The sequence below is a fragment of the Neopelma chrysocephalum genome, unplaced genomic scaffold (genome assembly GCF_003984885.1).
Source record: "Neopelma chrysocephalum unplaced genomic scaffold, ASM398488v2 Primary Assembly neopelma1_22, whole genome shotgun sequence".
Classification (NCBI taxonomy): Eukaryota; Metazoa; Chordata; class Aves; order Passeriformes; family Pipridae; genus Neopelma; species Neopelma chrysocephalum.
In genome coordinates, this window is record NW_020897689.1 from 26,312,793 (window position 1) to 26,329,553 (window position 16,761).

Consider the following 16,761-nt stretch of genomic DNA (forward strand, 5'->3'; position numbering starts at 1 on the left):
GTGAGGGCCTGACTTACAAATCAGACTATGTCAGTGAATTTACACACAACAGTTTGTGCTAGACTAATAGGTAAGTGTACAAACAATTTTGCAGGGAAGTTTAACAGAGCTAAATAAATTTATCATCAGGGATTTAAAACCCTCTGAACAGCTATCTGTACACTGAATCAGAATTCAACCTAATGTGTCTTCGAGATTTGTTTTGGAAATACTGTCTGTACCCCCAGCAATAACAGAAGGTAATCTCTTACCCTGTATGCTCTCTCAGTAACAGCCTTAATGTTTGCCTCCTTCCACTTCCCAGGAACTCCATCAACCACTTCACGATAGTTCACATAGTAGCCAGTAATTTCAGTTCCACCAGTGACTTTAGGTTGTTTCCATCCCAATACCATTGAGTCACGAACACTCTCAAGTACCATGATGTCATAAGGCTGAGATGGAGCAGCTGTTTCAATGTAAATAACACATAATTAGGAATTAATATTTCAATTGTCAGACTGGCTTTCACTTACCGTATTCAGGTGGCTCCCACCCTGCATTTCCTAATTAGGACAATATTTATGTGCTCAAGGGAAGTTTCTGGAGCTGGAATAAGAAATGTAGGATAAAAGCTTTCACAAACCAAATGCAGAAGTCCAAACTGCATAGGAATTACTTTTCAGGATCCCCTGTTTTTGAAAAGCAAGATGATGCATAGTGAAAGAATGTGTTGCAATTGCAGCTCTGATGCAAGTGATTAGGACTCACTGTAATATTGTGAAAAATGAGGAATTGAAACTATCATTACAGGAAAAGTAAAAAAAATTGGAGATGCAATGATTTGTTTTCTTTTGCAGAAACCAAGCCTTTTTTCACACATACAGTATGCATTGTAGTTCCTTTTCTTTTCTAAATAGTCTTGCATTCTTCTCTCCCAAGAATGGACTTTATCTTTTTCTTTTTAATTTTTACACTGTGCAAATTTTATCATTGCACCCATCACATAAGCTTACCTTAGTGGAAGACAGTGTGATCATAGGCACTGTAGACTGACCAGAAATGGAACATGTCTGTTACTTCAACTTACATTAAAAAATGCATGGCATAATCCTCCGTCTTAGATTTTTTTATAATAATGCAGAAATCATTCACTTAATCCCAACCCGATTTCTTATATTTCTTCTGTATCTAGTGGAGAAATGGTTGCCTGCACCCAATATGTTATGCACCAGTGAAAAGTCCTACTTGTGACCCCTAAGTCCTACTTTGGATGGAAATCGCACATCATATATGTTTCCTTTTGTCTTCAATGTTTTATATCAGTGTCATATAGCCCCAGGTGCCTCTACTTTTTTTTCTGTTCAACATTTTGCACAAGCTTTTTGAGTCTCATTTCAGAGGCCTGGGGAGGAGTTCAGTTCATTGGCTGGGTGCCAGGATGAAATTCAAGCCCCACATTTCTTGGGCACAATGGGTGCCTAGGTGCTGAAAACATAAAACATGATTTTGTACATGTGCCTATAACTTTACAGGTTTTCCTCCTTACATGTTGCTATCAGTCAGACATAGAACACAGCATTCAGAGTGTGTCAGAGATAAGCTGTAGCTTAGGCATAAATCCACAAAGGATCTTCATATATCCTAACAGAACACAGATTTTCATGCTTACCGCCGTAATCAGATTTTGTTTTCTGCCCACATATATAACCCAGGGACTAGGTAACCAGACTCCTAACAAATTACTGAAGGGATCTAGAAATAATATAGTATCTCGGATACATTAAAATGTAGTCAAACAAGCCATTAAATCACTAAACATATTTATATGTTTCACTTCCAGTAACCACTAAATTTATAAAGTGGTCTCCGATACCATTATATGCATAATGATCTTAATGGAGAGTTGAGCACATAATTGATGGGCCTGATGAAGGATGCATCACCATGGAGCATGTCCGCTTGAGGTATGGATGAACAGAGGTTACAGCAGTCTGAAGTGGATGTACCAAAGCAGTGAAATCTATTTATTTTATTAATTCTCACCTGTATCTTTCTTCTTTCTGACTTTTTCCACTGTCAAAAGATCCCCGGGTCGAGACTTACTTGCCTGCTTAGCAGCAACTTTTTGTGGTGCAGGTGCATCCTTAACCATTTCTCTCATGTTACAGTCTCCTGTACTCCCCAGTTTGTCACAGCTACTGGGTAGTGTGTCTCTATTAAATTTAGCATTGCATTTTAGCAAAGCATCTGTGTCAAAGATAGGCTGGGAGGTCTCATGCATGCCTTCCCAGCTGGTACTGTGGTCTGTTAGTCCACCAGCTTTACCACTCTGTTCAGGACACACACCATGAAGCAATCCTCCCCCTATAATTGCCAGAAAACAGCAAAGACATTTTGAATTAGAAAACATTCTTTTTACTTCATTTAGTCAGCAGAATTAAGAAATACATACAGTGAAAAATACAGCCAAAATATGAAAAATGACTGGGTTTATGCACAAAAAGTTAAGCTTGAATTCACAAAAATTTGAAATGTATAGAATACCTCTCAGCCTGCTCACAAATAATGCTTTTTTTAATAATGTCTAGTTTTCAGAGCAGAAAAAAAAGATGAAATGTTAATAGTATTCTTAATTTGCTACAATTATTTTAGTATTAGGTCTTCCAGGTCACGTTTCTGATCCTTTAAAGATGATCTCAGAAAATTGCCTTGGGCCACATCTCTTTGCTCTAAGGTTGAGAGGTATACAGTTCTGATAAAAATGAGAGTGAGGATGTTACAGACATGCAATTCATTCTAGCCTGATGATCTCATTAATCTTTATGGATTAGTTCAGGCAGTGGCAAACAGAAATAATCCATCAGCAAAGGGAGAACACACAGGGCTATAGAAGGTTTACAAAAGACACATTGCACTGGTTACTGGGTTTAGGTATGGAAAAAATGTCTTAAAAAGTGACTGTATATAGGATGGTGTGCGTTAGAGGTGATATACCAGATTACAGAATCAGAATGACATTCCATTTTCCAGGATACCCATGAACTTGACAGTGCCCTCATACAGTGGTTCACAAGAAACACCTGAAGAAGACTGGACAGTGAAGGTGAACAGTCTACAAGAGTGCAGTGACTGTGAAACTAAGGCTGTGAGACCATAGGATCTATGGATAAATTATTATTTGTGGACAACATTGTAAACCAAAACGATTAGTTACAAATAATTGCTGAAAACTTCTTTACTTCATTAAACCCCAACATATATACCATTGAAAAGAGCAATGGAAAATGGCTTACCAATGGCTGCTTTCACCTCTATAGGCTCTGAATCCTGTGAAAATACACTGAGCCCTGCTGCATTAACAGCTCTGACTCTGAAAATGTACTTCTCGCCATTGCTGAGCCCATGGCAAATGAATCTAAAACAAATCAGTGAAGGAATACTTAGGAAGTATTATAAAGAAAAGAAAAATCCTAAGGGGGAACAGAAAACATTTCATCCATACATTATATTCTGGTTTCTGAAAACCAAGGATAAACCATGACCACAGTCCCTTATATGAAGGTCAGAGAATGCAGAAGGTATCTAAGCACTTCGTTTACCCAAAAAAGATAATGTCTAAACCCATGTCTCTTTAGACATACCATTTACCAACACTCTTTCCTTCTTAAGACTGCACAAGTTTATGTGTTACCACAGGGTCTACTTTACTTCTGCTAGTATATCAAATCTATACTTCCCAATAGAAAAATGTGAAAATCTGCAGAGGTAAGGTCTATATTTGCTTCTTGTGGGATATTTTCATTACATAAGTAAAAGACACATGTAACACAAGCTTCCATAAATCACTTCCAATCATAAATGGAAAATTGTACTATTCAAAAAAGTTACAGGGCATTTTACAAGGGTTAAATGATTTTTTTATTTCACTTTCTTGCTTCTACACATGGCACAATAATCTGAGCCAGACAAATTCTTTTATTTGAATAGGTTTTTTATGAGAATACTTAATTGTTACATTAAAAGCACCCTCATAAATTTTCTCTGGTGTCCACCCTGAAAACACAAAATTTCCCAAGACAGGAATAATTTATTTAGGAATAGACTGTGGTTTGGAAATTTAAGCTTTTTATTTAAAATAACATTTATTTTTCAATATGTATTTTGTTTTATTGCATGTGACCTTTATTTCATTCTACTTCATAATGTCATGTCTTGTACTACGAACACTGACATCATGCAATGATGTATGAAGCAAATATAATGTGGAAAACAAAATCAAAGTTTTATTTTGGGGGAAAAAGTAAAACCTGTATCAAAATTTTCAGAGCTGAATTTTCCCTACCCATTCTACTAGACTTCTCCAAATCATTTGCTTTCACAAGGATGGGTGCAGAAATCAAATTTCGGAAGACCAAAATATGCTTCATAATGCAAACTATGAACTACAGCTAATGCTTTGAGATTGACTCAACCAGAAAAACCAAGAATTAACAGAAAGGCTGTGCCTGACTGCATCATACATTATATCATAGTGACTAAAAATGCACTGATAGAAACCTATGTAGTGTAGTTTTGTCACGATATGTATTAACTCAGAACGATATTTTTATTTCTAAGGTGAATAAAGATCACATTTCATATTTTACAGTAAGCAAACAGCACAAAACTTCACCACTACTTGATATAGCTATAGTATAAATCATGGACGTATATAATGAAAGTATATAATATTGACACATAGATCTGTTGCAATATAAATGCATAAAAGAATACTAAGCAGAAACTGTTTTGCTTGTGTTCAAGAAAGTGATGATTTAGGTACTTTTGATATGCTGAGCATTTACAATGCTTTTCTAAACAACAAAGCTGGTCCAAGAGTATTTAGCAGAGCCTTACTCATTTTAATAAGGATTGTCATGGATAGCAATTACAAGTAAGCATAATCAGTCATAACAAGCAGGGACTACCTCTATATTGACATCAATCCACTTGAGACAAAGTTCTACAGTTACTGCTTCAGACTGAAGATTATATCCTTATTCAAATAAATGCAAATCTGATTTAACTTATGAAGTCTTAAATCTTGATTATTTTTTCTGACTAGAGACCAAGCTACATATCACTAAGAAATGTGAGTTTGTATCCAATATATGAGTGTTCATTAATATCTTGATTTTATTGCAAGTGAGAGAGCAATTAGAAAGCAATATTGTTAGTATGATATAGTTCATATGCCCTCCTGACAGTCTAGATACACAGTCCAGACAAGTTTACAGCAGTCTTCCAAAACAAAGCACTTTGCTTCCAAACATTATGCAGTTTAGTTTTCCACATTTGTAACTTCAGTCATTCCTCACTATACTGTTTCTTGTCAAACTGTGCAATAGTAGAACTAGTGAGCTACTTCTCTTTTCTTCACTAGCGTGTCCATGTTTTTTCCCCCTTGCCTAATTGTTTCTAAATATAAGGTAGATTTCTTTTTGGACAAGACTCACACTTTGAAGTATGTTTTTATAACTTCTTATGAGTTTCACCTGCAAGACTGATTCCAGCCTTCTGGCTACCACAGAGAGACTGCCTCTACTACTATTAATGACTGGAAAGTACATATATCCAGTAGGTCAGGAACTAGTTACCATAATTTTCATGCTTTAAAATTCATTACCTTGTGCCTTTCACTGGATTGTTGTTACATGGTTCCCAACGACCAGATCCCTCTACACTTGACTCAATGTAGTACCCAACTAGCTCCTTGGCATCTGGGGGCTCTGTCCAGGTGACAACAACTGAGGTGTCTGTATTCCTAGTTGGCATAATACGGCCAGGAGCTTTGGGAATATCTATGGGAGAGAAGCAGAAATAAATTAGTGACCAGCCAGTCAAGATTTACAAATAAAATAAGGGTGACATTCTATTCTCGATTATATTAGCATGACTAGTACCTTCAAAAAACTTCTCTGATTTAAGGACAGGATTAGTAGGCTCAAGCCTTTGGCAGTAAGATTCCTCTTTTCTCCATTGTCTGTGATTCAGGGCATTTCCCTCAAATTATATTTCATTTATTCCCTTGTACTGAATATCTGCACCAGAGATGTGATTTGGAGCCTTCTAAAAGGTAATATGTGTTAGATGCACATTGAAGATCTTGTGCAGCCCATAGGATAAGCTAGAAACCAATGCCCTTGTTAAGTAGCCAAGTGCATCTACAGTGTTGTTCGAGGAGACGTTTTATTCTTCTTAAAAAATGTAACTCACATTCATCAAAGTGCCCCAAGAACTCAACATGAAGCAAACAGAGACCATCTGGGAATTGGACTGAAATCTGCATTGCTGTTTGGAAACAAATTACTAATGTAGGTGTAGCTACTGAAGTTTTTCTGTGTTGAATATCTTGGCTTCTCTTCCAGTGAAAAAAGTCTCTTCATTCATGTAACTATTAAATTCTTCATTTTTGTTTAATTTGGCAAACAAGGAAGATTGAACTCTGCTGGTGTCTGAGCTTATTTGCATTAAAGACTCTAAGAAAAGCCAAACATTTTTGTACTTCCTTGAGTTTTCATTTTCTTTTGCTATTTGCAGTCTTTGAAGTTCTTGGCATCGTTATTTTCCTTGGTTTGCATCTGTCATTTGACTATACATTAAAGGTTGAACAACCCAAACCAAAAGTATTTTAGTTAAAGGGAATAAATCATTCAGTACTTTTCATACTTAAATTATTTTCTGGGCAGCTATCTGCCTACAGACAAAACAATTATATCACAAACTGAAAGGTTACCATGGAGGTAATTTAATACATATAATCACACACTTACCGAGTTTGTCATCCACTACAGTGGCTTCAGTTGCTTCTGAGGGTTCACCAATTCCAGCTGAATTGCAACAGCGAACTCGGAAGCAGTAGGATTTGCCTTCAGACAAATCAAAAACTGCAAAGCGAGGAGACTTCACAGGGATCTCAGTGTTCACCCTTTGCCAGTCCTCTGTGCCGGCAACACACTGTAGACAATCCCAGAAACCATGTTCAGAACAAAAGCTTCTGAAAGCTCAATGTCTAACCCAACAAGGCTTTCTACCCAGACCACTAAATGCACATCTGCTGTGAAAAACAGGGAAACATATCCCTTTTTTTTTTTGCCTTTTCACAGAATGAGCATATTTTTGAAAGATTATGAATCTGCCAGATGCCCACCTACTCCAGAAAACTGACATAAAAGTTTACTGGTTTTCATATATAACAAAGCTAAACTCCTCTCTGTCACAAGGATGTGATGTGATTAATAACTGCATCCAGTTTGCATCACTTTCAAAATAAGTTCTGCAGATATTCAGCATCATGTAAAGGGCAAAACTCTAACATTGCTACATTGCTTATAAATGTCCTTGTGTCACTCTTAATGTTTTTGGTGTGGCTTCCAGAACAAGGAGTCTTACCCTCATCAGGATCTGACTCTCATTTTCCAGAAAAAAAATAACACATGCAATTAATTTGTAAATTGTTTTTATTTCTGTGGCTAGAAACTCTACATATCATGATCACTTATACTATTAATACTAGTGATTAATTTTTCACTGTGATTTACATTAAGTATAAATTCAAGTAATGGTTCTGGTTTCTGAGGGATTCAAATTCTCAGGAGAATGTTCTCTGACTATCTGTCACTAGTGCTGAGTACTCAGCAGGCAATCAATTCTTATTTCATATATGGAAATTCAAAATTCATATATTCACCCTCTCTAAGGCTTGCTAATTGAAATTCATTTATTTAGACCAGATTTTGTACAAGAGATGAAAGCCACAAAATTGGAAGATATTTATGTCTCCCTTGATGTCACCTCTAGCCTGATAGAGAAAAGCATTGATAAAAAAGTTTATGAGCCATGACATGCAAGTAAAAAGGGTGATGGGGTGAAGAATTTTCTAGGCTAGCAGCCAAGAAGAAACACCTCAGGAAAGCTGAACACTGAAATTAAAACTGATTCTGTTCTAGAAAATCAGAAAAGAAATTTTGTCATCTTTGTTGAGTTGGTGAAGCAAATGGAAAGTTAATGTAGAGGATAAATATGAAAAGGCAGCTGGAAGAGAAACTGCTGATGCCAAGAAACTCTTGCAGAATGCTTCCATCCAGAGTGTCCTACTAGACAAGCTTTGTTTATACAAATTCTATGTATATATTTTATATATCATATATATATATCTGAGATACATATATATAAGCATGAGGGACCCCTGGTGGCCTAGTGGTTAGCATGCAGGACTCTCACCGCTGCAACCCAGGTTCGAATCCCAGGCCCCCCGGGCAGATGGAGCTCGTTAGCCCTGTGAGGCCATCCATCTATGAGAAGGTCACTCTAAACAAACCTACGTCCTGAGGACCTCACTGCCATTGTCCAAGCTTGTTTGGCCCCGGCAGATGAACCTTAGGATTAAAGGGTGGGCTCAGTTCAGCGCAGGCTGTGTCTCACCTAAAAAATCCATTGCGCAGGCTGGAAAGGTAAAAGACCTTTCCCCAGATCTTCGTTCGCGAAGACTGGCCATTATTTATTATATAAGCATGTGACTTTGCTCTGTGCTTTCTCATTATAGAGGGAGTTTGTCAGTCTGTCTACTCCAAGGAAGGTGAATAATGCAATTCACAAAAGAATATTACAGTTTGTGACACAATCTGCATCTGCAGATTGTGTTTTCTGTATTGTATTTCTGTTTGTATTTCTCTTCTTTCTTCTCTTCTTAGTTTATCTTAATCTACAGTTTAACAATTATCTTGATGAAGTTCTAGTTCTGGCCCTGGTTTTAAAGTCTCAGACAGAAATGAAAGTTAACTAGAAGTCCAGAAGAGATGGCAAAACAAATGTAAAAGATTGCCACAGCATAATTTTGATTTTGTCCAGTTTTACCTTTTCCACAAAGTACATTATACCCTCATGGCCCCTCTGTCCAGGAGGTTTCCAGCTAAGCACAACATAGTTCTTGGTGGCTTCAATAACTTGGAGGTCCGTAGGGGGACCTGGAACAACACCCTCTGAAGAACAGAATAAGAAATTAAAATTTAATTCCTTTATATTTGTATCAGAATTGGTGCTATAATTGAAATACAGGAGTATTAATATACCCTGCCACCTGATATTTTTTAAAAACATAGAGTTAGAAATCTTATAAATGTCAATTTCAAATGTCCTTCTTTTAATTCTAAGCATGCTTTTTGTTGGGTCCTGAATGATGAAACCTCATCTCAACAACCAAGTCATGAATTATTCAAGGTCAAGTGACTCTCAGAACAACGAACTTTGGGTGCTTGCCAAAGTCCACAGAACTCATTCAGAGTTCTCCTAATTACTCGGCCAGTTTCACATTAGACTTTTATAGGCAAAAGGACTGTGTTTACCTGCAGGTTCTTCCTCAGTCACAATAATCTGTCCAGTCCAAGGAGCAGAAGGGTGACCTGAAACAAATGTCAGAGGAAACATGGAAATGGGAGATTTCAGGAACTTTTGAAACAATGAGAAAACTGACTCTTTTGTGGTTCGAAACTAATATTTGCAAGATCACTGTGAGCTCTGGTTTTAGTTAATGCTGTGACTGTTGCTCGTGTAGCAAGCTTGTTACCCACGGTAGTTGCAAGCTTATCATCTTGAATATTGAGAGCAGCTCAGCAATCAACATAGCTAGAAAATTTAATCCACCGATTCCTTCCTGAAATGTCACTGAAGTCTCCTAGGTGACAAGCAGAGCTATTTGGCTCACTTCATCGTTTTCAGAGAATAATTTCAACTTTATTTTCTCTCCTCTATTCCTTTGGTTTAACAGCTCACTTATTAAAAGAACAGCCAAATTCCTGCAGGTTGGTTTTTGTCTCTTTTTAACCACTTTCCTTCATATTACCAGCTTTTAAATCACAGGTCACAGTCACAAACGGAAATGTCTCAGCCTGACTCAACACATCCACTTGATATAATTTGGGTGGCTCTCTCAGCTCCTCTACATTATCATATTATTGCAGTTATTCATTCAGCTATCAGCCAGGTCAATGCACTTTCAGAGGCAATTTTTGCAAACACTGCTCTCCACCTCCACATTGCTCACCTTAGTGATCTGTTTTGGAGATGTGAGCAGAGAGGGAGCCGATGGGGAGAAAAGGTCATGAAGGATGAGGAGATATAATGGAAATAGGTCAACAAAACCAGACTTTATCTCCTGATAAAGCTTCTATGCTGCCCATTGAAAAGAAGAGGCCTCCCCCTGACTTAGGTTTTCACAAATATGACTGAGTGCAATGTTTCCTGGCAGAGCCAAACCTCCTTCCTCTGGTCTTTTGTTTTTATCTTGAATGGGAACCTAGATTATCTGGCTGCATTGTATACAGTAACTCATACGAGCTGGGACCATGGGATCCCTGTAGCTTTACATACAATACCCCTTTACATTGGACCATTTTAATTATATGTGTTCAGAAATATGCAGAAATAGATTTTGAATGGAAGTAGAAGTTGATTTTTGGCATATGATTGTGGCATATGGGTAGAGAGGTGGATTTGGAAGCAAAATGCCTGAGACATTGTGAGGCCACAGGAGAAATATCCTTGACTTGTAAAATGCTAACTTTAAAGCAGAAAGCCTGAGATCTGTGTGGCCGTCCTGGTATTGTGCTGATGTTATTGCAAGACTTTGATTGTCACATGAGCACAGAATCAGCCACCCTTGTCTGTGTCTCAGAGAGACTATTTACAGGATCTGTTCAGCTATTTTGTTGGCTGAACAAAAGTGAGTCTCTCTAGCTCTACTGTGCCTTTTTCCCCCTCTTCCTGCCAGTTTGGAGCATGCCACTGCAGCCAGCCAAAGCCATTTCAGCAGATAGAGTACTGAGTGCAAAGAGCACCGAGATGATTTCTTCTTGGCAAAGCTGTCTCCAAAGAATATTTTAGTTTTGCATTGCTCCCTCTAGTGGGATTTCAAAGGCGTCTGAGTTGATAGTCATAATTTTTTAAAATTTTTCTTTTTTTTTTTTTAATGAGTTGTGACTTCTTAAGTCTCTCAAGCAACTGCAAAAAGCACATCTTACTTCTAAGCCTGGCTCTGTCTGCAGGATCCAGAGCAGCCACGGGCTCTGACACCCGGGACGGTAGGCTGACGCCAGCTTTGTTCACTGCTCGGACTCGGAAAATGTAGGAACGGCCTTCAATCAGACCAGTAACAGGAAAACGAGCAAACTTCACAGGATTCTCATTGCACTGGGTCCAGTGGGCAGTGCCGACCTCGCACCTGAAAAATACAAACAGCAAGAGCAGTGATGGGAAGGGAAAAACACAAACTTGGGGCACCCACACGCCTTTGCATCTTTGCCATCTGTTTGTGTTGATTGTCTAGTCCACACAAGTTTCCACAGCAGCTTTATGTACTGGTGACATCAAAGCAGCTGCACCAAGGCATCGGGGCTGACTATAGTCTGGGCACGCACTAAATCCCTCACAGCTGCACCCCTTCTTTCCTGAAATGAAGAGGGACAGGATCAGAACTCACTTCACTGCTTAAACCCTCCAAAGTATGCTTAGGGAGTGTCAGCTTTAGCATACTTAAAGGGACAAGAAACACCTGTCTCTATTGCAGTTGCCAGAAGATGACTAGTTCATCTTTCCTGCACAGTGCTGCACTGTACGTACTGCAAAATGCTGGGCTTCTCAGGGTGCAGAGACCTGCACTGTGAGTTCTGAGACCAGCACAGCACAGAGATGGCTGTGAACAGGGTTAAAGTTGGGCATTTAGCCAAGCCCTGCTTCAGAAACCGCTGAGGCTGCCAAGGCAGCCTGTGGTGTTCTGGCTGCAGTCACTGCAATGACAAGACCCAGCATGGTGGTGCTGGTCACACGGCTGTGAAGCCTCACACACGTCAGTAGGCTGGTTTCTGGCAGAAGGAAGAGATAACCAGCAGCCACTTCAGCTCAGAGAGCCAGGAGGAGCCTGTGGTAATGGCTTCCCAGTATCTAGCAATGTGGTCAGCAGGAACATGGCCCTGTAGCTTGGGAAAGACTTTTTATTGCCGATGAGATATCTACCAAAGCAAATGTCACAGTTTCTACCCAGAGTTCTTGGTACATGCAAACATCTCTTGTTGAGAGAATTGTTACCGTCCTGCTCAGGGCAGTTTTGTTGTTCTGGTTTCTGTTTGGGCGAGGGACGCCCAGACTTTGCCTTTAGCTTTAGCACAGACCAATCCTGTTGGCTTGGACCACCCACTCACTCTACAAGGCAGTTAGGGGCTACCCTGGATGAATATTTGGGTACCTAAATGCCTTTTGTGGGATCAAACACTGGAGAGTAGCAACACAGCTTTGAATTTAGGAGCAAATGCAGAATAAAGGAGGTGAACACAAAAGAAAAAGCAAAACACCATTTGTCTTGCAGTTACTCTCAATGCTAACATCTTTAATAGCCTAGTTTTAAAATGAGATATTATTGTTCAGAGTCTAGTCCTGTCTTTTGTTCAGGATTTTTCAATGAATGTTAAAGAGCTCTAGCTTCTGCCTAATGCAGCACAGTTACAGCAGCAATTGACACTCAAGTTAGCAAAAAGTTATATTTGAATGTTAGATTTATTTCAAAAAGCAATGCCCTCTTTTTAGAGATAGATAATGTAATATATATAATGTAAGTATATACAATGGCATAATACATGCATCTGAAACTCCATATTACTAATGATATATTCTGTTACTGAAATTCAAACATATATTACTAGCACTGAAGATTATTGTAAGTCTCAAAATGCTGACTGAATTTCTTAGATCCCATGTTTCTACACTCCTACCACTGTGTGATATGTGGAGGTTTGGAGATTTCATATTTTTTAAAATTATTTCCAATTCTTATTGTTACAGAGACAAACAAGCAAGCATGATTTGCATGAAGTTTGTGAATCTAAGAGCTTAGATAACAACAGCATATAAAAAAGAAATCCAAGTCCCTTTGAGATAATATTTTGTTTTCTGGTACATAGTAACTATTAGGAAAGAGGCAGGAGAGCTGTGTTACAAAAGGAGACACATTTGCCTGATGAAAGAGCAGATACTATAAGCTCCCAAACACTGCAAAATCAAGTTTACAGGAAACAGCAAGGGCTGAGCTATGCAGCATCTCACAGTTAAATGAAGCAAGATGTGATTATTTCCATGAAAGTTAGATCAGGCCCAGCCAATCTAAAATAAAAAAAGTAATTTCTTCTGGCCAGCAAAAAGAATGAAAATAACAAATGACTATTTTATCTCATGTTTTTCAGTGTGCATTTAGTTTTTCAAGTTAGAATGAGCAGCAATATGAATTCTCCAGTCCAGTGTGCTCACTGACCTGTCAATGAAATATCCAAGGATGGGGTTTCCTCCATCGACAGCGGGTTGCTTCCAGGAGACAATGACATAATCTTTGTTGGCATCTAAGCACTGCACATCCAGTGGTGCACCAGGGGCTCCAGGGATTTCAGCATCAGCATCTATGAGGATAGAGGAATATGTTTCCAAATGTGAACCATGGTTCTTTCACAATTATTAATCTTTAAGGACCTAAATGTGTTCCTACTGCGCCAAAAAAAAAAAAAAAAAGAAGTTCCATTACTGGCTTCAAAAAGTATTTGCTTTTATATTGTCAGTGTTTTTCTAGGTTTTGGTTTTCTTTTTGCCACATTTACAAATGCTTAATATGTTACAGCACACTGTAAATGTAATTCACCTAGACATTTTAAATAAAATTAGTACCATGCATTATGGTTAGGGAGCTGCCAGAGACACAGCTGAACTAAAAACTTGGCAGACTGCCCCTTACAGCCAGGCAATAGATGAATCAGAAGTATTCACCCATTGGATATAACAACACTGAATTAAATATTTTATCTCTACTCATAGTCCTTCATTGTTTGATTTTGGTTAGCTATGAACTGCAGAGGTATCAAAACCTTTTGAAGTTTAACTATATTACATATTATCACTGTGGAATATAACCTTCATAAGGATGAGCATATTTTTTCTTTCAAGTGTTTATCACAAATCTGGGACTGCTCGTGTCAAGGGGCCTTGACTTCAACATCACCTTCTGGACATATCTTATCTAAAACTTTAAAAAACACAGCACAGTGCTGGGCACTGGGGAATTTTACTGTTTACACAATCTGATTTGTGAAATGGTGTAATTTTCATGTAGAGAAAAAGAACCTTTGCAGGAAGATTGTGTGAAAGACTTTCAAATCAGAGAGGTTGTTTCTCTGCAGACTAACATCAATTTGTACAATTACATGTAGCTATTTTCAAGATCTGTTTTGAGCTACTGCAAAAGAAGACCTGACTAAATATATATACCTGAATAAACAATATTTTGCTAATAAATATTTTTCATACATTCCCTCTAAACCCGAGACTTTTTAAAAAGGTTTAATATTACAAGGCATTACAGGACTTTGTATTACAATATAAAGTAATCACTATTTTTTGTGCTTTTGGCTTTCAGGAAAAAAAATGCCTTATAAGAGTATTTAACATGCTTCATTAAGTAAAACAATAGTTTTCCTAAAAAAACCCCTACAAAACAAAACATGCTTTACAGTGTGCCTTCTCATAGACAGAGATGCACCACACAGGGCTTTTGAAACTGCACTGAGTTTGCCAAGTCCAGGTTCTAATTACAGGCAACTCAATGCATTTTTAAAAGTGATCATGTACAGAGTAAACAATCCAGTTAACAACACAAAATACTAAGAACGTTAAGAGTAATAACAACATGTCTTCAGTGATCTCTTTACAAAAGGTTTTAGTTGCCCATATTTACCGCTTGACGGAACGAGTCAACACAGTTTCTTTCCAAGACAGACTGGGAAATAGCTGGGACAACCAGCATTGCTGATCAGCCTCTGGGGGGCTAGGATTTCATCCCTGATGTCTTGCTGACAAATGATGACCTGTAGCCATGGCAGAGGAGTCACACATGCTCTCAAAGCCTGTCTGAAGACCTAACTTTTTGAGCCTGATCACTGCTTTGCTCCCTTCCATCAATGCGTGGGGATTTCTAAGTGTGACACAAAAAGACAATGGCTCAGGGTAAAATACCGCAGCTAGCCATTTTAGAGCAAATTTGTCTACAGTTTAGTAGAAGCAGTGAGGCATATACTAGCCAACCAAGGCTGTGGGGACCACTTAAATAGGAATGTAGAATATGATTAATCTAATTAGAATTTGGCAAACATGTTCATTGGCTAATAAGATACTCTGGTGAAAGGGGGTAGTGGGTTCACACTCAGGTCACACCTGCATTGCTAGAAGATGTAACAGGATTGAGAGTGATCATTTACTTATATGGCAGTAGAATGTAAAACAAATAAAGACAGACAAGTCATATTTCTTGTCACAGATGCTTATTTCAATAGACTCTTCAGGTGCTGAAAATGTCTGCTTCAGTCATATTTTCTGAGCTGTTATCTCACACAGCTCTGATGGACTTAACAACACAGAGCCATTCTGGGCATGGTCTCAGAGCCAAGAATTTCCAGAGCCTTTTGAATTAGCACTACACACTTCAGCTGCTCTCAGCAGCTGGGATAGATATAGAATCAGCACACAACCTGACAGCAATGGCTCCTTTTAAAGAAATAATTCTCAATAGAAATTCAATGAAGTTTTTCATGATACAAGCAAACAACACTCAGAAAAATGGCATTCTTATTCTACACATTGCTGCACTACTTTAGAGAATCACAGAATGGTTGAGATTGGCAAACAGCTCCAGAGACTGCCTAGTTCGTCCCCTGGCTCAAAGCATAGTCAGCTAGAGCTGGTTCCTCAGAGCCATGTCAAGTCAGGGTTTGGGTGTCTCCAAGGATTGAGACTCCACAGCCAGTCTAGGTAATGTGTTCCAGTGTTCAACCACCCTCACAGTAAAAAAAAAGTGTTGGGCTTTTTATGTTTAAATGAGCTTCCCTTATTTGAACTTATGTCCAATTCCTCTTGTCCTGGCACTGAGCATCACTGAAAAGAGCCTGGCTCTATCTTCTTTACTCCCCTCCATCAGGTACATAATGTGGATAAGCTCCTCCTAAGATCTCTCTTCTCCATGCTGAACAGTCCCAGCTCTCTCAGCCTTTCCTCATGTCAGAGATGCTCCAAGCTCTAAATCACCTTCATAGCCCTTCACTGGACTCACTCCAGTGAGTCCATGCCTCTTTTGTATTGAGGGTCCGAGAACTGGATCCAACATTTCAGATGAGTCTCACCAGTGCTGAGTAGAGGGGAAGGATCACCTCCCCAGCCTGCTGGCAATGCTCTTCCTACTGCAGCCCAGGATGCCACTGCCTTTCTTTGTGACAAGGGCACATGTTCACCTTGTTGTCCACCAGGATCTTTTCTGAAAAGCAGCTTTTGAGCCAGTCAGACACCAGCCTACACTGCTGCACAAGATTAAGCTTCGCCAGGTGCAGACCTTTGTGTTTCCATTCCACTGTACGGTTTTTCCTGCACTGTGCATTAGAGACAATCCCTCAAATGGCACATAAAATCTTGATAAAAATACTGCAGCTTAGCTAGAAGTGAGATTGTTACAAAAATGCATTTTTTATTTCTATGTGGCTTTTTCCTCCTTATGACTTATGTTCAATACTCTTCACTAGCTGAAAGTGAGAAGTAGTAGTGTAGTTACACCAATACCCTAAATTTCCTTCTCAGAATGCCAACGGAGTTTAGAGTTCTGGCATGTGACACCAAAGCATGAGATATGTATTGAATTTTTTACAGAGATAGCAACTGGGAACAATA

The 16,761-nt window shown here is 38.6% G+C and overlaps 1 protein-coding gene across 3 annotated transcripts in view; it reads right to left on the reverse strand.

Annotated features, from left to right (window-relative positions):
- MYOM1 (myomesin 1) overlaps positions 1–16,761 on the reverse strand; it is a 75,753-nt gene that overhangs the window by 31,615 nt on the left and 27,377 nt on the right. For 2 of the 3 annotated variants that reach the window (XM_027675857.1, XM_027675868.1), the window contains 8 exons: positions 13,319–13,460; positions 11,040–11,239; positions 9,366–9,422; positions 8,878–9,002; positions 6,795–6,978; positions 5,648–5,822; positions 3,276–3,397; positions 252–448 (listed from right to left, as the gene is read on the reverse strand). In XM_027675857.1, the coding sequence (XP_027531658.1) occupies positions 252–448; positions 3,276–3,397; positions 5,648–5,822; positions 6,795–6,978; positions 8,878–9,002; positions 9,366–9,422; positions 11,040–11,239; positions 13,319–13,460 (1,202 nt within the window). Of the gene's footprint in view, positions 1–251; positions 449–2,025; positions 2,347–3,275; positions 3,398–5,647; positions 5,823–6,794; positions 6,979–8,877; positions 9,003–9,365; positions 9,423–11,039; positions 11,240–13,318; positions 13,461–16,761 lie in introns of all 3 variants that reach the window. The other variant, XM_027675878.1, reaches the window with a different exon arrangement.